The sequence below is a fragment of the Silurus meridionalis genome, chromosome 24 (assembly GCF_014805685.1).
Source record: "Silurus meridionalis isolate SWU-2019-XX chromosome 24, ASM1480568v1, whole genome shotgun sequence".
In the NCBI taxonomy this organism is placed as follows: Eukaryota; Metazoa; Chordata; class Actinopteri; order Siluriformes; family Siluridae; genus Silurus; species Silurus meridionalis.
Genome location: NC_060907.1, coordinates 15,390,100 through 15,416,037, shown reverse-complemented (window position 1 = coordinate 15,416,037; position 25,938 = coordinate 15,390,100). Strand labels below are relative to the sequence as shown.

Below are 25,938 nucleotides of genomic sequence, written 5' to 3'. Positions count from 1 at the left end.
TTGTGTTAAAATTAGAGATGTGTTTGTCTCAACTTGTTCAAAGCTCTATATATGGTGAAAGATTTCACTTCCTGAAAAAGGCAACAAGGTTTTGGACTGAAATTTTGTAAAACGACCCCAAGGCATAAAAAAATCCATTTTCACTTTTCATAGTGATGTAATGTATGAGATGTTTTTTTGCCAAATATGCTGATGATGTGCATAAGCCAATGGTGTGATTTTGCCTCATTTGACCACAATGCAGTTATAATGACACCTTGGTCAAGTTTGGGTGAGCTTATCACAAAAATAGAATGAGATTGAGTATATAATATACTATATTTTCTATATACCTCAATATTACAACGTGTCCTAAATGTCTACATGCAGAGGAAGTGCTTTAAAGCACAATATGTTCTACATGATTGCTTTTCTTTGTAAAAAAAAAAACCCTTGTCATCTTTTCCCACTCATGATGAATATGTGTTAACACATCTGGTGTTACAAACTTGCAACAACTTCCTGAGAATGAGAATTTTAGTCGGTTCTTATTTTGTTGAAAGCATTCTGAAAGGCTTTAGCTGTCAAAATGGGTGGGCTCACATTTTACTCAAGAAAATTTTGACATACAGGGTTCATGTTCGACTCAGTGACTGTAAGATTCTCAAGTCCTGTGGCTGCAAACACATCACCGCTCCATCACTGTGCTTGAGGTGTTTGTGCTGATATTCTAGGCATTGGTTTTCACCAATCGTGGTGCTGTGCGTTATTCTAGTCCTCACTTGAGCCACTTGGGATTCAGCAGATCCGCCGGACTTGTAGCGTGTAGCGAATCAGTCAGCTCTGAGGGACTTAGTGTGTGTGTGAGTTAAATTCATAAGTCCAAGGACTCTATGGATTATGTGGATTCGAAGATCCCCAAGGACTCTGGCAAATATTCTTCTTAGCCAACACTCCTCATACCATCTGGAAGTGTATATGTATTAGTTGTTAAAATAAACATTTGCAATTGATAATTCTTGATTCTCAGTCATTTAAATTTTCCCTGCAGAGCTGCCACAACACTGTTTTGTTTCAGTTTTACCATAAAAAGAGCTTTCACTCATGCGATTAAGGCAAAGCAATGCCAAATACAGCTAACCCAAGGACTAAATACATACTGTAAATTATACCATTCAGTTGTTTAAAGTTGTTGTTAGGAAATTCCCTGCATGGTCAGAAACACAAGAGTGGGTCTGATAGGCGTCCTGGCTGATTCACTGTGGGATTCCGCGGATCCTTCTGACTCATATTTAGTAACAGAACAGCCGGATCCGAAGATGTAAGTGGGATTCATGAGTATAAGGATTCGGTGAGTGCCCTCTAGAAGAATTCCATGGCAAAAGCAGGCAGAATTCCTACTGACTAAAGTGACTTAAGGGACTCGTGAGACTCAGGTCCTTTCACTGAGTGATTCAGAAGGACTTGAATCTGTAAACCAATTTGGATTTTTCATCTCTAGTGGAAACATAGTAAAAGCTCTGTTTGGTGTCCTGATGATTAATGTAATTGAAAACACAATAATTACTTTAAAACATTTGCAAGAATATTTTGTCTTCATGCTCCATGTTGAGTTTGGTTTCAGTAATAATTCAACATGCATTTGCATAAATCAGCCAAATTTGTCCATGTACATGTTGATTAGAGTATTAAAAACTTGAAAAGTACTAATTTAAGGTACATTTAGAACAGATACAAATGTGTGATTAAGTTGCAATTATTCATGAGTCATCACAACTCATGATGATCATGCGATTAATCACGATAAATATTTAAATTGATTGATTTTAATAAATATTTGAAATGACTGACAACCCTAATGTGTATATATATATATATATATATATATATATATATATATATATATATATATATATATATATATATATATGGCCTAATATTGTGTTGATCCCCCTTTTGCTGTCAAAACAGTCCTGACCTGTAAATCATTAACTTCTTCTGCAATTTGACCTACAGTAACTCCTCTGTTGGATCGGACCACACGGTCCAGCCTTTATTCGCGCGTGAGTAAAGGCTGGACCGTGTGGTCCGATCCAACAGAGGAGTTACTGTAGTCATCAATGAGCCTCAGCTACCTTGCACCACTTCTCATAGATACTGACCACTGCAGACCAGGAACATCCCATAAGAGCTGCAGTTTTGGAGATGCTCTGACCCAGTCGTCTAGACATCACAATTTGGCCCTCGTCAAACTCGCTCTCTCTCTCTATAGTTTATTTAGTCTCCACCTTGCACTTTGAGTGCATGTTATTATTATTAATAAACTTGAAAACATACACAACAATGCCCCAAGGGTCTAAAAAAAAAAAAACTAGAGTTATGATTATGCAACAATACAATATACTGTATTACAATGAAACTGGCAAAGAACAAATAGAGTATCAGTCTGGGCACACACAAACCTCAACACGTTCATGCACAGCACCTTTTGCCTATCGCCGTCTGTGTTGCAATCAGATTGCTGCAATATTTAAAGAGGAAGGAACATGCATATGTGGACATGAAAACTTTCTTTAACCCGCCTCTACCGATTTCGACGATGATAGTAGAGAACGCACTCCCTCCCCCTTGTTTCAGACATCAGCTCTTGCTTCTTCTTCTTTTTCTCTCCTACAACTAACCTTACAATTATTCATTGTGGAGTATTCTCTCCTACCTCTGGCTCATGTAACATCATTATCTACAGGCAGACTGCTGCAATTACAGGTAAGTTTTACATAAGATTATGACTAATGATATCTTTAGAATTCAAACTTTATTTTTTTTAGGAATGCAGGAAAATACTAAATGTTTCCAAGGTGAGCTTGTGTAGTGTGTTCTTACAACATGCAGTGGTTTTTGGCTGGGTGTAGACGGGGCGCTCTATAGAAGGTCCTTTCCCTGGAACTTGTTCTAGCCTGAGGTGGAAAGATTTAGCATTCCTTTGAACACAGACACATAAGAAAGGCATTGGAGAACTGAATGTTGGTGCTCTCTGTGCAAATAAAAATATATCATATATCTATTCTAAGAGCCAATAAATTAATAACTATATGTTCAAGCAGGTAAACTTTTGTATAGGAAAGTTGCTGTTTATAGTGTAGACAGGATGGGCTTTACAATAATATTGACTTGTGCTTGTTCCAAAACATCATTTTTGACAGATTCTGAAGCAGCATCCTTTTTGATAAAAATTTCCCTCTCAATGAAAATTTTTAAATTTAAGTGTGCTTTATTGGCATGACAAAAATGTTACATTTTTTATTGCAAATATATGTACAAAAGAGAAAGAAAGATGCCTGTAGTATGGAATTAAGCAAAGTAAAATAGGAAAAATATAGTATATAAACAGAAATAAAATACAATATAAACAAAGATTTATAAAAAAAACTTAATTTCATTAACAGAATAAAGTAATATAAATACTGTACTATAAAGTAATATCAGTTTATCTGCATGTTGGAAAGATTAAGTGTTATATTATATTATATTATATTATATTATATTATATTATATTATATTATATTTGTTGTGACAGACAGACATATATTGTGCTGCTAATACACAGCAGACCTAGACACAGCAGTTTTCTATCCGTTAATAGAGCTTCAAACGTGTGGTGGATGCACTTTTTTCCACACAAAACACTGTCCACTGTGCTTAAATAATTACGCTTGCCCATTTTTCCTGCCTCTAACACATCAACTTTGAGGAAAAAATGTTCACTTGCTGCCTAATATATCCCACCCACTAACAGGTGCCATGATAAAATAAAAATCAGTATTATTCAGTTCACAATGTTATAATGTCATAATGTTATGCCTGCTCAGTGTAATTATATATACATATATGTTGGAATCCATGTTTCCCTCAATGAACCGCAGCTCCCCAGTACCAGCAGCACTCATGCAGCCCCAGACCATTATGCTACCACCACCATGCTTGACTGTAGGCAAGACACAATTTTCTTAGTTCTCCTCAATAGAGCCAAACAAGTTTATCTTAGTCTCATCAGACCACAGGACATGGTTACAGTAATTCATGGTCTTGGACAGGTCGTCTTCAGGAAACTGTTTGTGAACCAGCTTCAGAAGAGGCTCCTTCTGGGATGACAGAGATGCAAACCGACTTGTTGCAGTGTGCGGAGTATGATCTAAGCACTGACTAAAAAACCTTCTGCTTCTACAACCTCTAAAGCGACGCTGCAGCACTTATGCATCTGTGTTTTTGTAGCAGCTTCTGCACCTGACACACAGCACAAGGACTCGACTTCTTTGATGGACCCTTGTGAGGTCTTTTCCGAGTGGAACCCGCTTTGAAAACCTCTGTATGACCCTGACCACTGTACTGTAACTCAGTTTCAGGTTATTACTGATCTTCTGATAGCCTGGGCATCTTTGTGGGGAGCAACAATTCAAATTCTCAAATCCTCAGAGACTCTTTACCATGAGGTTCCATGTTGAAGATCCAGTGGTCAGTATGAGAGAATCGTACTCAAAGCACCAAATTTTAACTGCTCTAATACAAGATACACAAATTTGTATGGTTCTATCAATCAGACAAAAACATGAACATGAATAGGACATGTGACTTTGCATAGTTACATAATGACAGCTGTTATCCCTTAGGGTATACTCACTTTTGTTGCCAGTTATTTAGACAATAATGGCTAGATGTACTCACTTTTTTATCAAATCAAGAAGCTCATATATATATATATATATATATATATATATATATATATATATATATATATATATATACCGTATATATATAGCTGATGCAGTACAGTAAAATGAAACGTTTCTCCAGGACCCTGGTGCTACATGAACAACACAGAGCTACATAATAGAACACAGTGCTAAGCACTGAACGTAAATTGTCCCAGCCACAAGGTGCATTGTGTGCAAACATAATAGAAAACTGACCATACAAATGATGATATAAAAACAGAGAACTGTAAAGAAAGTATGTACTTCTATATACACAAAATCGAATAGGCGTGCAAAACAGCATGTAAACATTTATAATACGGGTGGTGCTATAGACATGGATGTGTATGAATATTATTAAGAACTGTATGTTCTGATGTCAAGGCAGTTAATGCTGTTGAAATATCACAAGTTCTATTTTTATTACAAATAGAAAATGAGGGTGTTCCCTAGTGATCTGTTAACAAAGGAAGATTGTTACACTCCCATCTGGCAAAATTCCAGTCAGGAGTACAGGTTTAGTCATACTCAGGTATAAGTAAAGGAAGTAGCTGGCATTTTCATTCTCAGTTTTCACTGAAAGAGCAACTGCAGAGCTCAAACCTGTCCACTTTTCAATGAAAGAAATTTCCATGATCACTTCAGATGAGTAAAAATTTGTCTTCCTCCCATCTCTCCACAGAAATCCAGTGAACATGGCATTGCAAGTGCTGCAGATGGTGGTGACCATGCTGATCTTTCTGGTGGGTGTAACCCTGAACGGCCTAGTCGTTTGGGTGTTGGGCTTCCGTGGGAGGAAAAAGAGTGGCTCCATCGGAGGTGAAACCCAGGGTGCTGGAAGCTTCCGGATCTATGTTGTGAACCTGGCTCTGGCTGACCTGATGCTAATTTTGCGCACACCGGTCATGTTAGGCTATCTAGCAAACAACTTTGCCTGGCCATTTGGAAAGCCAGTGTGCCAGCTGGTAATGGTCCTGCGCTGCCTAGGATTATACGTTGGAGCCTTTTTGCTGAGTGCCATTGCACTGGAACGATGCTTGTGCATATTACGGCCTGTCTGGGCTCGAATGAGGCGCCCACGCTGGGTGGTTCCACTTGTCTGCACCCTGCTGTGGGCATTGGCTTCAGCCCTTTCCGTGCCCTACATCACAGCTGCTGGACTTATAAACGATAAAAATAATCGTACCCAATGTTTAGAAAATGTTAATGGAACTGGAAAAACGATGTTGCTTGTGTTGGAGTCAGTGGCAGGATTCATGCTTCCGTTGCTAATTTTCTTATCCTGCAACGTGGCTGTAATTGTTACTGCTAGGAGGGCCGAGAGTGGCGCGCCAGGGTTCAGTGCGACTGCCTCAACACCAACCTCCCCAACTGGATCTATTTACACATCACAAAGGATGACCCGCCTCTACCGAATCCTGTTCCTCACTATGCTCCTGTTTCTCACTTGTTGGGTGCCATACTTCACCTGCCGTTTCCTCAATGCCCTGGCTGCTAATCGGGCTGATTGGAATAACCTTAAAATAGGCGCACAAAAGGGCATATACGTGTCACTGTTCCTGGTGTACCTTAAGAGTGCACTCAACCCGATTTTGTACGTGTTCGCCGCTCGCGGCCTGAGGCGCTCTCTGCGAACCTCGTTGCTCTCGACAATTGTGCGAGTCTTCAACGAGGATATGTCCGAATCACTGCGCAGGAAGTCCCTGCGAAGAAAAGACTCACAGATTTGAGTACAAAGTCTGTGGATAACTGTGGAGATTGCAAAATTTGTTTGCGCTCTTGAGAAAGCGGTGGACAAAATAAAGAGAAGTGAAATGTGAAGTGAAAAGAGTTGCTGACAAAAAGTCCATCGGAGGGTGTAAAAGACAGGACATGAATCTCAAAAATGGACTCGCTGTAATTTTTTTTAATGTAGAGAGAACGGGTGAACTTTTAGAATCGATGGAGTACATTTCACTCTAATTGCACTTTTATTATAGAAAAGACAAACTGTAAAAAAAATCATTCATACCTTTTTCTTGCTCAACATTTTTCAGTGACATTGTCACAGTAATAAGGAATCCCAGCTGAGATATTGGAGATATCAGGAATAGTAGCTGATCGAGGACAGTTATAACAGCCTAGATATGAAACTCTGGAATCTTTGTTTCTGCATGGTGCACAGATGAGCCGATCCAGAAAGACTGAAGGATTAAAATGCTGCTGCATCGTCTCTTTAGGTAGACATGCAGCAAAGGGGCTTTTTTTTATATATATAATATATACTTTCAGGCAATTTTTAAGTGTGTTGTTGTTGTTGCACTATTAAAAAAAAGAATAAACATCTATTTTTGCCACAAATTTCATGAAAACATAGTACAATTTATTTAAGCAACATAGTTAATAATTCATATTATTATAATAATTTTCATAAGTAAATGGCTTGTAAATGTATAATAATGATGCATTAATAGGTCACTTTATTTACATACATTTCAAATCAGGAGAAGCAGATAAACTTTTTTATTTATACAAAGCTGAGCAATTACACTGGGATAGAAAATAGTAAATTCAGTGCCGTTTAAATACTTTTGTTTTGCTTATATTCTTTGCAGCTGTTATAACCGTGACTTTGACATTAATAGTAATTGATAAAAAAAAAAAAACAAGCGTTATGAATTTTGTTGTAAAACAATGATAGTAGTATATAACTGAGCCAACAAAAAAAAAAAATACATTTACAGAAGAATTTTTGCTCATTAAAATAAAGAAAATGATAGTGATTCACTGATACAGTTGTACTGAGAGTCACAGTTGCTCTATCTGCTTATGGGCCAACTCCAAAAAGGCTTTTGCATTCGCAGTTACGTTTCTTTCCTGCAGAGCATTAATGACAGCTTTGGGGTCAGCCACCGCATTCATGATCTTGTCCTAATGAACCAATCAGATATTAGTCAACAGCATGTTACTCTTTAAAGCTGCTTTACAAAGCCGCAAGTTCACAAGCACACAGCGGTGCTGGTGTTAAAGAAAGCATTGTAAGGACTTTTAAAGTCTAAATGTCATTTCATTATTACAACACTATATCGCACAGGCTCTTATGCAGAAGTTCTTTATTTGCAAATAGTTGCATCTTAGTTTCTGCTGTGCAACACAGGAAATAGGAAATTGTGACTGGTGAACTTGTAAATCTTGGCGAGCTTCCACTCGAAGGATGAGATTATGTTAGCAATAATATTTCCGCATTTGTCAACTTTGACATTTTTATTTTTTTTTACTTCTGCAGATACATTATATTATACACATAATGTTGTGCAAAAGGATTTCACCATCCACTCCTCATCCCTAATAAAACCAATAAGCAGAAACACTGAGTTACACTGAAATCTGTGTGACATTTATATTTCACACAAATCCTTTTACATTATAATGGAAATTTCTTGAAGCTACACAAGATCACTTTGATCGCTTCACAAGCTTTAGATGTTTTAAAGTGTGTAGATTACCAGAGATATAAAGATATAAATCAGGTCACTCAATTACTTTTTGTGCATATACAAGTGCTTTTCTATTTAAAATTAACAAACTTATAGGCATTCAACTTTTTCCTTTAACAATATAACCTTATGTGTGTAAAGCTGCTTTGGGACAATCTCCACTGTTGAAATGCTATACAAATAAAAACATCCTAGGCCAATCAGACGTGAACACAGCAATGAAATATTTCTACATTCATTGGAGAAATGTGTCAAGTAAAATCTCACTGCAGCATCATGCGCTTTTTTCTTTCTTTCTTCAATTACAATAAACAGCCTGCATGAAACTCTACCCTGAAGCCCATAACACATGTCCTGTAGAAGTCCTGTGAAGCGTCTGGAAGATCCCATAATGCATTACATTTTATTACAAATGTAGTTTAAAGCATTTATCGAACAGTGCACTCCTAAGCTGCGACAACCAGAGGTTGTGATACTCATAAACAACTGTTAAATACTAATAAACATGACTGACATTAAAGACTTAAACATAATGAAGACCTGAAGGTACCCCAGGCCTCCTCACCCAACATCAGCCCACGTTGTATATCATTAAAACAGCAAATATAAACTAAATCTAGTTTTTGGGCTCTTTAGAACGCATATATGGATGTCATGGTCGGACCCCGCAAACATTTAGCTGTGAAGCAGTAGCCTAATTCATAGCAACTCATGGAGCTTATTATTTTATCTGTGTAATACGTATATTGTAAATATATTGGAAGTGTAAATTATAGACCACTGAACAAGCAAGAAAAGAAAAAAATAGACAGTAGAACTAAAAACAGCGTACACAGAAATATACAGTTCGATATCAGACATCTGTGTTTTAAACCATCAGGTGCTACTGTCTTCTTCTCACACCTGCAACCCAGGACAGGCACCACATCGTGACCATTACCTTCACTCATTTATCTTCATGGTCAAAAGTGTACAGTCGGCTTTAACCATAAATTGAATATAAATTATATTGAACTACCCCTAATAAAGATTAGCTGTTTCTGGAGAATTTTCTACATGCCTTCCTGGTTTCACTTCACTGCTGATGTGAAACTAGACTGCTGATTCTTACGAAGAATGCGTGGTATTATACTTGGTAATAAAGCTATTTCTGATTCTGGTATTATACCTGTTGAAAGGTATCGAACAAGAGAGGGGTATAAAAGAACTTCAAAACATTAGACAAAAACTATAAAATGCAAAAAGATCATCAACAAATGAAGAAAATGTATTTATCAGAGAGAACCAAACCTCCCTCTATGATTTCAAAGTACATAAGCCTAACAGGGAGGCTACCAAAACAGCAACAGCAGCATAAAAGGAGCTGCAGAAGAATCTCACGAGTACTGATAGGCTTGTCACATGTAGAGAGAGGTTTCATATTCTTCACAGGTCTGGGTTGAGGTGTAGGGTGTTAGACGATAGAGTTTTCTCTCAGAAAGCATCCACAATAAACCAAAATCATGTTTTTAAAGGACCTAATTAGAACCCAGACCTAAATCCAACTAAAAATCTGTGGGCATGATCTGAAGCAGACTGGGCACAGAAGATCCCCTTACAATCTGATGGAATCATTATTTGTAACACTACCCACTGATCAACAGGAAATTTTCTGTTGGAAAGACGATATGGATCATTTAGAAACAAAGAATTCAATTAATTTCAGAGGTTACATCAGATCCTACAGTGAAACAGTTTATTCTGTGTCCTCAGTATGTTGGAATGCACATGTTCTGGTTATACCAGGCTTCATGTTCTTTTAGATTATGCCATTATGGGTCTCATGTGAAAACAGGAAGCCTTCACATTTATGATTGGTCAGCACTAATGACTTGAAAAACCTGCTTCTCAGAAGTCATTCCCTTTAGACGTTGTGGTTTTACCAATCTCTGAAGAAGTGTGAAAAGAAGTTCTACACTGACAGCTGTTTTGTCACCCAAGCAAAAATAACATTTTTTTGAATTTTTTAAAACAAAACATCCATTTATTGAAACACATCAATTAAAAGAAAGCACAGTAAACTCATGCATAATATGCTTTAATCACTAATAATTATTGCTTTGTACCTGTAATGTGGGTTTATCTTCACAAAGTGATAAAACAGGAAGGTGCAGTACAGCTTGCTCAGTCAGCTGAAAAAACTATATAAAAAAAAAACAATGAGTAACTGATTAAACCATTAATGATTGTGTTGTTCATACCAGGATATGTGCTTTATTGTTATAAATGGTAGTGAGACAGGAAGTTAATACATGAGAAATAAACTGAAGCTGAGTCACTTCTAAAATTGTATCATGGTTCAAATAAGCCTTTTAGACTATAATGCGGGGGAACCTTTATAGTCAACAACTCAGAATGTCAGATGTTGAACATCTGAGGCAAATTTTATGTTAGGCTTTTTTTCATCGGAGGACACATTCACATCCTTATCAAAGGCACAACAATATTCAAAAACCTGCCAAATGATAGCTTTTAACACGTCTGGAATGCTCTGTACACATTACAGACCATTATCTCCTTTAGCTGAGGATTGTGATTAAGGCATGTCATGGCACCACCAACCGAGTTAAATCTGTTATTTAATTAAGTCTTGTGTACGTGTCACCAACAGAACCGCATCAAGACTTCATGGGGTCAAAAATTCATTTAACTACACACTGCATTATAGTTGAATATATTCCCTCAAGGTTAAACTTTTTTTTAAAAGACTTTACACACACTTTACAAAAGGCTGCTTTTCATTACATGATCTGTTGTAATTCAGAATATTCGTAGACAAGTCAAAGCTTGTCAGTTCTTCACACAGACACTGGAGACCAGTTGATCACATTGTGAAGCTCAAAAGCATGTACAATACGATTAGGCTGAATCTTTCCAGCCTAATGCCTTGACAAACTATTTTCAGGTGATTTCTACAGGTAATTCAGATGCAGATTATTCACTAATTATTCACCATAGCAACAAGAATATGATAAATATTTAGTTTAGGCTTGGGATGTCAGTATATTTGCAGTCTTATCGGTTTAAAAGCAAAAACAGATTTTACAGTCCTGATACAGTTCTGACTGACTTACCCAGAAGAAGATCATAAAAGTTGGTGCAGGAAGTTCAAGATCATGTCATAACCAGCGACTATTGTTATTTATTATGTTTTTTTACTATTTAGAAGCTAGAGGCTTTTTAGCAGGCAAAGCTAAATGCATGGGTCTTTTAGCAAACATATACACCGACCAATCATAATATTATGACATTATAGCATTATGACCAGTGAAGTGAATAACACTGATTATCTCTTCGTCATGGCGCCTGTTAGTGGGTTCGGATATTATCAGGCGGCAAGTGAACATTTTTTCATCAAAGTTGACATGTTAGCAGCAGGAAAAATGGGTGAGCCTAAGGATTTGAGCGAGTTTGACATTGAAATTGTGACAGCTAGATGACTGGGTCAGAGCATCTCCAAAACTGCAGCTCTTGTGGGATGTTCCTGGTCTGCAGTGGTCAGAATCTATCAAAAGTGCTCCAAGGAAGGAACAGTGGTGAACCGGCGACAGGGTCATGGGTGGCCAATGCACATGAGGAGCGAAGGCTGGTCCGTGTGGTCCAAATCAACAGACGAGCTCGTGTAGCTCAAATTGCTGAAGAGGTTAATGCTGTTAATGCTTGATGGGTGACCAACACAATATTAGACAGGTGGTTATAATGTTAATCCTGATCAGTGTACATTCCCCACACCAAAAATGAGAATGCCAGCTCTATGGCTACATTACAGGGACTTCATCATTCTTTATTTTGCTACTAATACTTAATACAAATCAGGATGTTCCAGGATTTTGACTTCACATTTTCATAAATATTAAGCTTCAGCTGAGTATTAGAGATATATAGGTACAAATCAGAATAAGTACACTCTAAAGCAGGGGTCACCGACCTTTTTGAAACTGAGAGCTACTTCTTGGGTACCGATTAATGTGAATTTGCAAAATATTGTCATTTTAAATTCACACCAATGCAAGTGTGATTTTGTCAGGGAAGAGTGCACTGGCTTGTGCAACCCTAATGGCTGGGGTTGGTTCCCTGACCGGGGATCGAACCCGGGCCGCAGCGTTAAGAGCGCCGCAGCCTAACCACTAGACCACCAGGGAACCTTACCTTTCCCTTTTATAAGCTCTCGATTTCAACTCACGGTCGGATCTACTCATTGCTATGATAGGATCTACCGGACTTCCTACCACTAGTATTTCCCGTACTTCCATGCTCCGCTTCGGAGGAAGCGCTCAAGATAGGTTTGCCTTTAACGGTTCACATTGACAATCATCCCTGGACTACCAGCATTATGGATTCTACCCACTCTCTGGTTCGTACTTCTCCCCAAGCCTCTGCCTTGTATATTTTCAGACTAAATAAAGGCAAGGTGTTTAACCATACTCCGGTTTCCGACTCTTGGTCTATCCGTGACAGATTTAAAAAAGAATAGCAACAAAAAAAAAATTTGCACCACCTACCAGTGAGCTGCATCTATGGTGAACTATTTTTAGAAAAGGTGGTGACCCCTGCTCTAAAGCATGCAGTTTGTTATAGCTCAGCATGTAAGTACATACCTGCTGTGCATTTGACTCTTCTTCCTTCAGTTTGTCCCTCATGACCTTGCACTCACTCTCCAATCTGTCCATCTTGACCTGTAACAACTCCAGTGCACTAACCACTGCCTGGCTGCTCTCCTGAAAACAAAACCCCACAGCATGCACTCAGCAGAGCACCACATCACAACTAAATCAATTACAGATTGCACAATAAGTCAAGAACCACAATTTCCATACGTGAATAGCAGGATTGTGTTCTATGAAGCATACCACTGAACCAGTGAGTGAGTGAGTGAGTGAGTGCAGCCTCAGATTCCTGTTCAGAGCAGTGGAACCCAATGATTTACTGTTGTAGCCCATCCACTTTAAGTTTTAAAATGTTGTGAGATATGCTTTTCAGCTCACTGTTGATGTACACAGGTGTTATCTGAGCTATCAGAATGACTAGTTGACCTCTCTTATCTACAAGGCGTTTCCTCCTGCAGGTAGCTGGTTCTCACTGGGCGTTTCATTTTTTCTTTTATTATTCTGTGTAAACTCTAGAGATTGATGTGTTGGAAAATGATTGAGGTTATGCATTTCCCCCACTCTGATGTTTAATGTGAAGGTTAACCAATAACACTCATTTATCAATGACAAACCAGTCTCTGTGTAATGACAAATGTCTCTTCATAAATGCTTTTTAAAGATGGTCTTCTCCTTTCTAACAAAAAATAAATCGTTTTCTGTTTTCAACATACTATAGCTTTGGCGAGTTACACCATTCACCGAAAGTTGATGATGGCTTAACAACAGCAACTTGGAACAAATTTCTGACAAGGCCACAACTTTGCACAGAGCCACAAAAGCAGATACAACAGTCACTACTAAAAGTCAACACTTCTGCCTGAAAGAGACATTGTGCATCACATGTGCCTGTAGACGAAGAATCACTGGAAGGCAACGTGTAAGTGCAGGTCTTGTAATGTGCCATGCTGTACCCTGGCTGACCGAGTTTTTTTCTTTTTTACCCCAAGTGGCTTGACCGCAAAAACAGCCAAGCTGGCTGATACACTGATAAACTGTACACTGTTTATCATTATCTTGTCCCTCGCTGCATTAACCAGATTATACTTGATATATATTAAAGTGTATATTTGCACTGTATAAACAATATCCTTATACTAGGAAAAAGGATACATGGGTAGGTGGTGGCTTAGTGGTTACGGCATTGGGCTTTGGATCCGAAGATCGCAAGTTCAAATTCCAGCCACACCAAGCTGCCGTGTCCGGGCCCCTGAGTAAGGCCCTTGACCAAATAACTGCTCAGTTGTATGAATGAGATAAATGTAATTCCTCTAGATAGGAGCGTTTCAATTTCAAGGCTTTCAAGGCTTTCAATTTGATTACATCCAATACATTTTACAGACGGCATAATAATGCAAGATATGAATAATAAAGCAGCATTTCAAATGCATAAAGTAAAAAACATTTAAACATGATAACGCCTACACTCCAATCTATTCTCTTTGTATCTCAAATGGAAAAAAAAAACCCTAAATTTGTCCTAGGCACAATTTGAGCCAATATACAAAAATATTATTGAAGTAACGCCTGAAAAACAGAAGATTCCCCAAAGTCTGGTGTTTGGCTTCCTGGTAAGTATTGGACTAAAACTGTACTGTGTGGTGGAATCTGGTACAGTAAAACCCTGTTGAACGAGCATAATTCGTTCATGAAAATTGCTCATAGGTCCATTTGCTGGTATGTTCGAACTAATTTTCCCCTTATGAATTAATGTAAAAGCGATTTAATCCGTTCCGAGACCTCATTCGATTGCATTTAAAAAGTATTTGTAGCCTATTTTAACAAACAAATACACCGCAAATTATTGTATTGACAAAGAAATACATTATTTATAATTGCATAATAAAATACTGTAATAAAAATAAAGATAAATTAATAAAAATACAGTACCATACTGTAAACATCATTTAACACTTATCCATGTGGTAGTGGTTGATTGCGAGTGTGAGATGGTGGTGGATGGTGAGAGAGGAAGGAAGTTTTTGGTAGGACAATCTCCTTCTCTTGACCTTCTCTTTATTCTTCACTATGGTGCTTATGGTAGAGCTAGACACCCCATACTGCTGACATAGGTCACGAGTACGCACACCACGCTCGTACTTTTCGACTATTTCCCCCTTGGTTTCAATGGTAATACTATTTACTTTCTTTTGTCCCCAGCAACATCACTGATTTTCTTGGGAGACATTTTTCAAGATTTCTAGCGAAATAAAAATATAGCTGTGGCAGCGGGTGCGTTGCCGAGCGCCGGTTTGTGAATGGAGGGCGAGGCCGGGAGCAGATAGACATGGGATTGCCTCACCTGAAGCAAATGAGGTCTAATGAATGTTCTCTCTTTTCCAGTCATCGGAGGGGGCATTTAAAAAGGAGAGCGTGGAGGTGTGTGTGTGTATGTGTGTGTGTGTGTGCCAGAAATGTGCTAAGTGAGGCACTAGGCAACAGACCAAAATAAATAAAAGTGGCTGTAAAGCCTTTGCACCTGACCTGTCGTGGCGTTCTTTATTCCCCGTGCTCATACGCTCTCCCACAAAAACACTAAAAAAATGTTTTTGAATAGCTACCAGCAACAATGATTTGGTACAAATGTTTATTTTGAAGACTGAAAACATGTTTTCAGTCTTAAATACATTGCCCATTCAAGTTTACACCAAGAGGTCTCATTCTTCCTAGTACCAATTTCTAGACCATAAATACTAGGGGTGTAACGGGACACAAGATTCACAGTTCGCTAGATACTTCGGTTTTTAAGTCATGGTTAATTTTTGTACAGTTAATTGGATGAAATGCAAAACAAAATTTACGTTTTTTTATTAACGTCGTTTACCATTAACAGTTTCCTTTTTTTTTTTACTAATGATAAAATGCAAGATGAAATACGAATGCAATGCTTTTGTAAATTGTTTATATTTGCTTCAGTAGCCACAGTGACACTGAGCTCAAAGTGCGAGGCGGAGACTAAACAAACATGCGGCGTGCCACCTAATATGTTCATGAGGGAACTTGAGTTTACCTATGTTCCGCAGATTTCTCACTCTTACCTCTAATTCCTCGATTTTCTTTTTGCCGTGCTTAACCATCTGGTTCTCTCTGTGGATCTGCTGGGACATGTGCATCATGTTTCCACGTTTCTGAGGTGGCACAGGGAGGTGAGAACATTTCGCCATGAACCTGGAACGAAAAACATTCCGACAGCTTAATTTCCCAATGAATGTAACAGTTTCAAAACACGTAAGAGACAGAAAATAGTCAAAGACCTGTGTGTATCTTACTGGTCTTTTAATATGTTCAGGTGCTTCTGTAATTCTTCTTTTTCTTTTGCTTTCAATGGAAGAACAGACCTATTAAGAATGAAATAAACACAATAAAAATACTAAAAAAAGAATTAAACTGGTAATTAATTTAATAAAAGGTAATAAAGTTACTCACAGTATTGATAAACTCAGCATGTTGTCGAGAACCATGATGGAGGACTTGGTTAATGGTTTCCATTTCTCCCTACCTTTGACCTTTCTAGGCTCTGCAGGTGCTGGGTTATAAGAAGAAAGCAAAACCAAACTGAGCAACAGAACATTCAGAAAGCAGTATAATATATTTATATAGTTATATTTAGTTTATAGTAATATATATATATATATATATATATATATATATATATATATATATATATATATATATACATACATACATACATACATACATACATACATACACACACACACACACACACACACACACACACACACACACACACGATCAAAATTAGAGAACAATTTATAAACAATTGAACAATTCTGAAATAATGTCATCTTCAGTGCTCAACAGTTGAAGGAGTTTTTGTCCTGTCTATACCATGCTACCAGAACACCTTTTTCACAAAATAACTAAGGCATTTAAAAAAAAAAAAAAAACATTATTTTCCAGAAAACACACTGATCAAAATTAGAGAACACTTTTAGATACCTCCCAGTTATTGGTGTTAATCTGGTACCTGGTGCTAATTTCCTTGATTATCTGTAAACCCCTATTTAAATGGCAGCCTAACTTCCAGTTTCACTGACTCTGCAAGATGGTGGGCCGTTCCAAAGTGACTGAAATCCTCCGGCAGCAGGTTGTCCCGATGAAGGCCAAAGGGATGACCCTATCAGCCATAGCAAGACAAGTTGGTCGTTCCAAATCTGTGATTTCAAGAATATTGAATCTTTACAACATCACAAACTCATTCAAGTCCGCCAAGAAGGCTGGTCGTCCACGGAAGACAAATACAAGAGAGGACAGGATACTGCGGAGGATCTCAATGGACAATCGTTTCCACACTGCAGCTGGAATTGTTCACCAGTTCAGAGCTGAACAGGGTAAGGATCTTTCTCGTCATACAGTGTGACTGAAAGCCCACTCTGCAGTGACCAAACCTCTCATTAGCAGAAAGAATCAAAAGGCTAGACTAAGCATGTTGTGTGGACAGAGGAGAACTGGTCCAAAGTTCACTTCAGTGATGAAAGCCAGTTTAATTTATTTAGGTCCGATAGGAAACATCATGTTCGGCGACAAACTGGAGAAAGACTGAACCCAAAGTGTGTAAAGAAGTCAGTGAAAAGTGGAGAAGAAAGTGTCATGGTTTGGGGCATGTTTTCTGCAGCAGGAGTTGGGCCTCTTATACAGCTACATGGCAGAGTGAATGCAAATGTTTATCAGAACCTTCTTCAACAACATATGGTTCCTTCCATGCATTCATCACCCAGTCAGTGTTCATGCAGGACAACGCTCCATGTCACACAGTAAAACAGGTAAAGCAGTTCCTTGAAACTGAAAACATTGAAATAATGACATGGCCTGCCCAGAGTCCTGATCTCAACCCAATAGAGAACCTCTGGAAAATCCTTGGCGACAAAGTTATGGCCAAGAAACCCACTACAGTCACCGAACTGTGGAGGAGACTGGAAGAAGAGTGGACCATAATCACACCAGAGCAGTGTGAGAGACTAGTGCTGTCCTGTGGCTGCAGATGTGCTGAAGTCATTCAGAGCAGAGGCCTGTACACTTCCTACTAATTGCTGACTGTTGTAACCTTCAGAAAATTTTATTGTAATCTTTTTCCATGCTACAGTCATTGTTCTCTAATTTTGATCAGTGTGTTTTCTGCAAAATAATGTTTTTTTTTTTTTAAATGCCTTAGTTAACTTGTGGAAAAGGTGTTCTGGTAGCATGGTATAGACAGGACAAAAACTCCTTCAACTGTTGAGCAGTGATGACATTATTTCAGAATTGTTCAATTGTTTATCAATTGTTCTCTAATTATGATCGCCAGTGTATATGCTGTGCGTCAGGTCCAGAAGATGCTTTAAAAAACAGACACATGAGTACAACAGCATTGCTTTAGAGGTTGCAGAATTGGAAGGTCTGCTTGTCAGTTCTCAGACTGTACTCCGCACACTGAAACAAGACAGTTTTCTGAAGACGACCTGTCCAAGAGCATGAATTACTGTAACCATGTCCTGTGGTCTGATGAGACTAAGATAAACTTGTTTGGCTTTGATGCACACACACACACAGAGACGCTCCCCACCTTAAAAAAAAGAGTTACCTTCCAAAAGAACGTTTGTACCATGAATTTGTTTGTAAGTTGTTCGTTATTGACTACGCATATCTCCTGATGATGTAAGAGCTATAAATACTAAAAAATAAACAAATTAACAAAATATACTAAAACTAATCAAAATACCGTATACAATATTTTGTATAAGTAATAAAAAAAATGATGAAAAATTAAAAAATTAAAAATAAAATTCACTTAAAAAATCCATTGGCCTGAGTCCAGTGCGCATCATGTAGACTGGTTACGGGTCGGCGATTAGCTCACGGCAGCTCTCCTCCGTTTAGAATTTTTTTCGACTCCAAACTAATTTTACTTTAAGGACAGAATTGTTCGTAATCCCGAAAGTACGTAAAGTGAATGTTCGTGAAGTGGGGAGCGTCTGTATATATGTGTGCAGAACTGCACCATTTGGCCTTATTTCAGGATTAATCCAGCATTTATCCAGAGCGAAGTACAAAAGTGCTCTGAAGTCTCCATCAATTATTAAATCATCATTGGTTGACTGGGTTGCAAATTTAGGATAAAACCAGCCTAAAATTCTGTTGGCAGGTATTAAAGCACACTTTTTTCTTTAATCTAATTACACTAGCTCAATTGTACAATTCATACGGTCTTCAACATCCTGCTTGCAGAGAAATAGAGAAAGCTTTCAAAACGTTAGCATGTATTTCACTTTAACCAGAATCACATTTCCAGAGAAACAGGATGTCTCATACAAACGTCCCTATCACCTTTGCAAAATGCCCCCAAGGCTATTTTTACCACCACCTGCCTGCGTATGTTTATATATCAAATTTACTTCCCTTTATGTCTTTTTTCAATGTTTAAATAATTGGTAAAATTTTATTATATAGCCAATAATCACACCGAATTATCACTTGTATGTGCTTCTTTCCCAAACCGTTGCAACACCACATTTGGAAGCACAGATCCGTGTGTACAGTATTATAATTTCCCTTTAACTGGAACTAAGAAATCAAACCTGCTAAAGCATGACCTGTGAGGTGGTATCAAAAAGTTGAGAGTAATGGTCTTCTAAACAGGTGTTTTACCACGTCTGCGATTTCATCACAGACAGCAGGTCAGAACTAAGAGCAAACATGAAATCTTGCATGAAACTGGGCAAATCTGCCACAGACATTTGACATGACATATGTGTGTCATACGGTGACGCTGCAATGAGTCGTTCAAGGTGTTTTGAGGGTCACGAGCGTGTCAACAGCAAAAGAACATCACTGGAACATGACAAGAGATCGGGAAGACCTTCAACGAGCTCAACCCCCGAAAAATTGGCGCTATGTGAGCACCAATATTCCAGCACTGCCTTAATCCTCCTGGTTATAGAAATTACCAGAGCTGCACAGGTTGCTGTTGGAATCCTCTTTCACTCCTCCATAATGACATCATGAAGCTGCTGGATGTTAAGACACATGGTGCTTCTCCACAGATGCGGGATAACGTTCAGGTCTAGAGACATACTTGGCCATCTCCATCACCTTCAGCTTCCTTGTCATCTTGGTGGTGTGTTTGGAGTCGTTATGTTGGAAAACTGCCATTCAGTTCAGTTTCTGAATTGAGGGCATTATGTTGCACTTCAGAAAGTCACAGTACATGTTGAAATCCATGTTTCCCCCTCAATTAACCACAGCTCCCCAGTACCAGCAGCACTCATGCAGCCCCAGACCATGATGCTACCACCACCATGCTTGACTGTAGGCAAAACACAATTTTCTTGGTTCTCCTCACCAGAGCCAAACAAGTTTATCTTAGTCTCATCAGACCACAGGACATGGTTACAGTAATTCATGCTCTTGGACAGGTCATCTTCAGCAAATTGTTTGTGTGTTTTCTTGTGAACCAGCTTCAGAAGAGGCTCCTTCTGGGACAATGGAGAGGCAAACTGACTTGTTTCAGTGTGCGGAGTACGGTCTGAGCACTGACAAGCAAACCTTCCAATTCTGCAACCTCTAAAGCATTGCTGCAGTCTGTTTTTTAAAGCAGCTTCTGCACCTGAGGCTCAGCACAAGGACTCAACTTCTTTGATGGACCCTTGTGAGGTCTGTTCCAAGGGGAACCCGTCTTAAAAAACCTCTGTATAACCCTGGCCACTGTACTGTAACTCAGTTTCAGGGTGTTACTGATCTTCTGATAGCCTGGGCATCTTTGTGGAGAGCAGCAATTCTAATTCTCAAATCCTCAGAGACTCTTTACCATGAGGTTCTATGTTGAAGAACCAGTGGTCAGTATGAGAGAATTGTACTCAAAGCACCACATTTTAACTGCTCTAATACAAGATACACAAATTTGGTTTTGTCAAGCAGACAAAAACATAAACATGATGCACAGGACATGTGACTTTGCATAGTTACATGACGTACAGCTGTTATAACTTAAGGTGTACTCACTTTTGTTGCCAGTTTTTTAATAGTAATGGGTGTATGTTGAGGTATTTTTAGAGGACAATAAATCTGTACTGATATACAAGCTGCACACTGACTATTCTAAAATATACATTTCATTTCTATAGTATTGTCCCTTGAGAAGATCTAATAAAATGGTTGCTGAAATGTGAGGGGTGTACTCACGATTGTGAGATACTGCAAATCAAGTACTTTATTGTAAACAGAGCTAGTCTTGAAACTTTTTGTAAGCTTACTGAAGACATGGTTTGCCAAATTTAGGCTGAAAGAACTCTGCACAGTGCACATATCTTCAAACCCCCTTAAACTCTTTTGGTATGAAGCTTTGGGATGGAGACTGACTGTACCACAGATCTCCTCACTCAGCAGCAGTGCCAGACCTAACCAATGCTTCTGTAGCTGAAAGAACCCAAATTCCCACAGCCATGTTTTAGCAGCACATAAAGGATTAAATCCATGTAAATGCCTGTGGTTGGTTATTATGTGTTTTAGTCGGGTCTCCTGTAGTTCTTTAAGGTTTCATTTCCTGTTCTGTGTTCAAATGAAAGAACACATTGATTCACATCATCAGCTGCATTTTTGTTTTTAAATTCAACTTGTGTCCTAATGCTGTGTCCTTACAGCATAGAACAGTAATACAAAGAACACTAGTTACAGTAAATTATCTGAACTGTGTTAGACCTAAATGTGACCGAGCCTATTCATTTACAGTGTATTTTCTTTGTAAATAACAGGCAACATGACCAGCATCGCCAAGTTCTCCAAACTCACCTTTCTCTCCTGGCTTATCCTGTGCATTCCTATCATCAGGCAATCGTTTCTAAAGTACAGAAAACATGCAGTACATGTAAATCATCCATCTTTGCTTGCATAATAAAATACACAGATGAGCATTAAAACCACCAAAAAACGTGAAAAACGTCGATTTTCTCATTACAAGGACACTCATTACAATGGTTTGGATATTGTTGTGCTGAGAACATTGATCACACTGTACAGCTATTATGTAACAATAAGCGAATCATTATTTCTCCCACGGTCACTGCTCTACTCTCCTTCTCTCTTTCTATCTCTGTCAAGTTAAACATGTTCCTGAGGTACCATTGATCCCTTTCTTCTTTTCAGATCCACCTCATCTATCTAGATGCCCTACCTTTGGATGGAGTTCTATTTAATTGGAGACCACTCTGTGCCGCAGAGGATGGTTCCACATGAACAGCCTAAAGATCCATTAAATAATTAAGAGACCAGGGGCTACGGGGATAAATTTAGATTATATTTAAATATTAACAGTTTACTACAATGGCCCAGGACTGGCGTTTGTATGAACAGTTCTGTATTTAAGTGCCCATCACTGAAGACCATCTCATGCTTTAGAGAAATGTCCACTGTTAAAAGCGATATGCAAATACAGTGCATCCTGAAAGTATTCACATCGCTTCACTTTTCCCACATTTTGTTATGTTACAGCCGTATTGCAAAATGGATTCAATGAATTATTTTCAACAACCACCTCTGCTGCACTCCACCAACCAGGCCCAATTAGGAGTGGCTTCCCTCTGGCTACTTGACCATACAGGCGTGATTGGTGGAGTGCTGCAGAGATGGTTGATCTCCTGGAAGGTTTTCCTCTCCCCTCAGAGAAACACTGGAGCTCTTGGTCACCTCCCTGATCGCTCAGTTTGACCGGCGGCCGCTCTAAGAAGAGTACTGGTGGTTCCAAACTTCTTCCATATGCGGATGATGGATGTCACTGTGCTCACTGGGACCTTCAACGCTGTCCTCTTCCCCAGATCTGTGCCTCGATACAATCCTGTCTCAGAGGTCTACAAACAATTCCTTGGACTTCATTGCTCGGTTTGTGCTCTGACATGCACTGCTAACTGTGGGACCTCATATAAACAGGTGTGTGCCTTTACAAATCATCTGCAATCAACTGAATTTACCACAGGTGGACTCCAATCAAGTTGTAGAAACATCTCAAGGATGATCAGTGGAAACAGGATGCACCGGAGCTAAATTTTTTGGGGTTTTTTTGTTTTAATAAAAAGATTTCTTTTTCACATTGTCATTATGGGGTATTGTTTGTAGAGGATAATAATGAATTTAATAAATTTTTTGAATAAAGCTGTAACAAAAACCTCTTTAATAAAATACGCCCTGCTGCACTGTAAAAACGGTTCAGGAACGGTTTGAGGAACACGAGAAAGCTCACGGTGTTGACTTGGCCTCAAAGATCTCCCTAAATCTCAATCAGATCACCTGTAAGATGTCCTGTCTGATCCCCTGGGGTCCTACCTTAAAACCTAAATGACATATAGACATATGCTATGAGCTGCTTTGTGGGCACAGGGTGGACTATTCAGGTAGTTTATTTAATATGATGCCTGATCTCTGTATTATGTAAAGTGGAAAATAAAGCTATAATAATATTAATAACAATGTTATTAATGATTAATTATGATTAAGTCTTACTTGTGGCAATGTTTTACCATGTCGACCTGCGGCTTTAGGACCCCGCGTAGATGCTCTGGATGACCCCCGGGCTGGCTTCATCTTCCTCAACAGACTTCCACACACAAGCTATAAACTAAATAGTAAGAAAATAACAGTACATAAACAGCAATATTAATAAATAACAAGACGTGCAATAACAGAGGCTGTATGGCGTGAAGTAAATGCATTGTCTTTACTATGTAGCTAGCGTGAAATGTTAGCTATATGTAAGTTAGAACGCGGGAAAAAACGTGCAATAATATACCCTTTCATTTTGTATTATATTTAATTAAAGGTCAATACATATTTTCGGGTAAAATATAACCACTGAAATGCAACGAGTATGTAATTCTGCACTAACTGCTCCTGTTTACATACTCACCGGTTTCGCGGTTACGCTTCAAACTTTGTGCGCATGCCCAGTAAATATCCGTACACTTCCGGGAACCATGTTGAGAAGGTCACCGTGAGGAACCGCATAAACAATAATGATCAGAAATAAATATTTCTGAAAATGTACTGTCATAAATCTTGGTGTCAGAATAAAGATGGAAGAAGAGAGCTGATTAATTAAATGCATAATTAATTTATTGCTGTAATAATTGTATTTCCATTTGTATTTATAATCAACTTTCACCAATGTTATATGACTGGACTGTCCCCACTTGTATTTCATTCACTAATATGTACATATTTGCTTTTTAGGTAAATGAAACATTTTAAACAATGTTATAAGTAAAGCATTCTCTACAACATACACTACATTGACAAAGGTTTGCAGACACCTGATCATAAGACTGTATGTGATTTCTGAATATCCCGTTCGACATTTAGTCCCCATTTGCTCTTATAAAAACATTCACCCTTTTGGGAAGATGTTCCACTAGATTTTAGAGTGTGCTTCTGGAGATTCATTCAGCCACAAGGGTGTTAGTTAAGTCAGGTGCTGATGTAGGAGGAAGTTAGGAGGCCTGGCGTGCAGTCAGCATTCCAGTTCATCTCAGAGATGTTCATAAGAGTTGAGGCCAGAGCTCTATAGTAGGAAATCTTCCACTGCAACCCATGTAAAACATATTTTCATGCAGGAGCAATATTAAGTCTCCTAGCCAATTATTATCAATAGCAACAAATCCAATAACAAAGTTAAAATACCAAGTAAATAAATAAAAGTTAAAAGGTTTTAAGAGTTTATTCAGATTAAATGAGCCAAGCAGCTCCATGGAAGTACCAAAAAACAGTTAACATACATCAAGATATACCCTCTTCAGCCAAACATGTAATCGCCACATTACTTATTATTTTCTAAATAGTAGCATGTAATTCACATATGGCACAAATACCCTCCATCCCAGCCATAACATCAACTTTTAGCTATTTGTTGTTTTGACACATTTATGACTCTTGATAAATCACCCCTCAAAAGGAACATATGTTGCACACATTAATGCTTCTAATGTGCTGATTCTAATTACTCTTTATGCACTTCCTGGAATATACAGACTTATCTGTGTATGAAAAATATATATTTCCTGACAAAAACACGTAGTAATAAAGAGGTTAAAAGGTGAAAAGCACTGTACTAGTTTAGGCGAAGGGAAAATGTAAAACACATCGAAAGACATCCTTTAGAACTGTGTGCCTCCAGCTTTGTAGTTTGGGGAGGAACCACATATGGCTGGAAGTCATGCGTCTCAGTAGTTTTTTCATATAGTGTATGTGTTTGTGGCGATCTGTGGGTTCCAGAGTGGCGGGTTCTCAAAAGATACATAAAATAGATTAATTGTAATTTGCATAGTACATCTATACAGCAATGGAATGCAGTTCCTACAGAATTGCAAGTAGTAATAGTAGTTATTTGGTATTTAACATATTTAGTGGTTAAATATGTAAATTTATGTACAACAAATAAATATTAAGGCTGAAATTTGCAGGAGTTATTGAGTTTAAAGATTCAAGACTTTATTGTCATGTACAGGAAACATTCTGTGACACAAAACAATGAAAATCCTACTTTGAGGATCCTCTGAGCCGCCTGGCATAAACGAGGGACATAAGAAAAACAAAAAAGTATTAAGATATAAATGTACAAAGTTGTAGTTAAGGATTCAGTTCAGTCCCTGGATTACGATAGAGATGTGTTTCGATGATCCTATCATAAGTCGAGACATCGCCTATAGCCTACCCAAGAATCCTAAAGGATGGTGATCAGTATGTGCTAGTATACTGTAATGCGTTAATAGTTTAACATATTATAGTACATTATTTAGATAAAAACTTTACACCACCGTAATGTATAAACTTTACAGTATATATGTACAGTTGTGTTCAAAATTATTCAACCCCCAATGCTGTAAATGGTTTTAGGGAATTTAGTGTACATTTGTAATTGTATTCAGAATGAAATCCTACAAGGACTTCTTAAAGAACCATATGCAACTAAAATGACATCAATTAGTTTTGTAATACAGTAGTAAATGTTTCTTTTGTGAATTCTTCATTGACATAATTATTCAACCCCTTAAAGACTACCACTCTGAA

At 38.2% G+C, this 25,938-nt stretch overlaps 2 protein-coding genes and 1 non-coding gene across 5 annotated transcripts; 1 reads left to right on the top strand and 2 right to left on the bottom strand.

The window, feature by feature from the left end:
• Window positions 1–2,563: 2,563 nt before the first annotated feature.
• On the top strand, window positions 2,564–7,063 carry LOC124378670 (C5a anaphylatoxin chemotactic receptor 1). The gene is made up of 2 exons (XM_046838423.1): window positions 2,564–2,745; window positions 5,413–7,063. Exon 2 carries the CDS (start codon window positions 5,426–5,428, stop codon window positions 6,458–6,460), a length of 1,035 nt encoding a protein of 344 aa, XP_046694379.1. The 5' UTR covers window positions 2,564–2,745; window positions 5,413–5,425; the 3' UTR covers window positions 6,461–7,063.
• Window positions 7,064–7,209: 146 nt separating this feature from the next.
• Window positions 7,210–23,843, bottom strand: LOC124378679 (centromere protein Q). 3 transcript variants are annotated; one of them, XM_046838436.1, is made up of 9 exons: window positions 23,783–23,843; window positions 23,380–23,494; window positions 21,676–21,724; window positions 16,318–16,417; window positions 16,161–16,229; window positions 15,930–16,059; window positions 12,844–12,963; window positions 10,312–10,386; window positions 7,210–7,640 (listed from the first exon to the last, which is right to left on the bottom strand). In XM_046838436.1, exons 2-9 carry the CDS (start codon window positions 23,458–23,460, stop codon window positions 7,518–7,520), a joined length of 747 nt encoding a protein of 248 aa, XP_046694392.1. In that variant the 5' UTR covers window positions 23,461–23,494; window positions 23,783–23,843; the 3' UTR covers window positions 7,210–7,517. The 3 variants fall into 3 exon arrangements, with proteins under 3 accessions (XP_046694392.1, XP_046694391.1, XP_046694393.1); XM_046838435.1 differs by lacking the exon at window positions 23,783–23,843 and adding an exon at window positions 23,666–23,766; XM_046838437.1 differs by lacking the exon at window positions 23,783–23,843 and adding an exon at window positions 23,666–23,766 and having other exon boundaries at window positions 16,318–16,408.
• On the bottom strand, window positions 12,316–12,387 carry trnak-cuu. The gene has a single exon. It is a non-coding gene; the product is annotated as a tRNA-Lys (tRNA).
• Window positions 23,844–25,938: the final 2,095 nt, after the last annotated feature.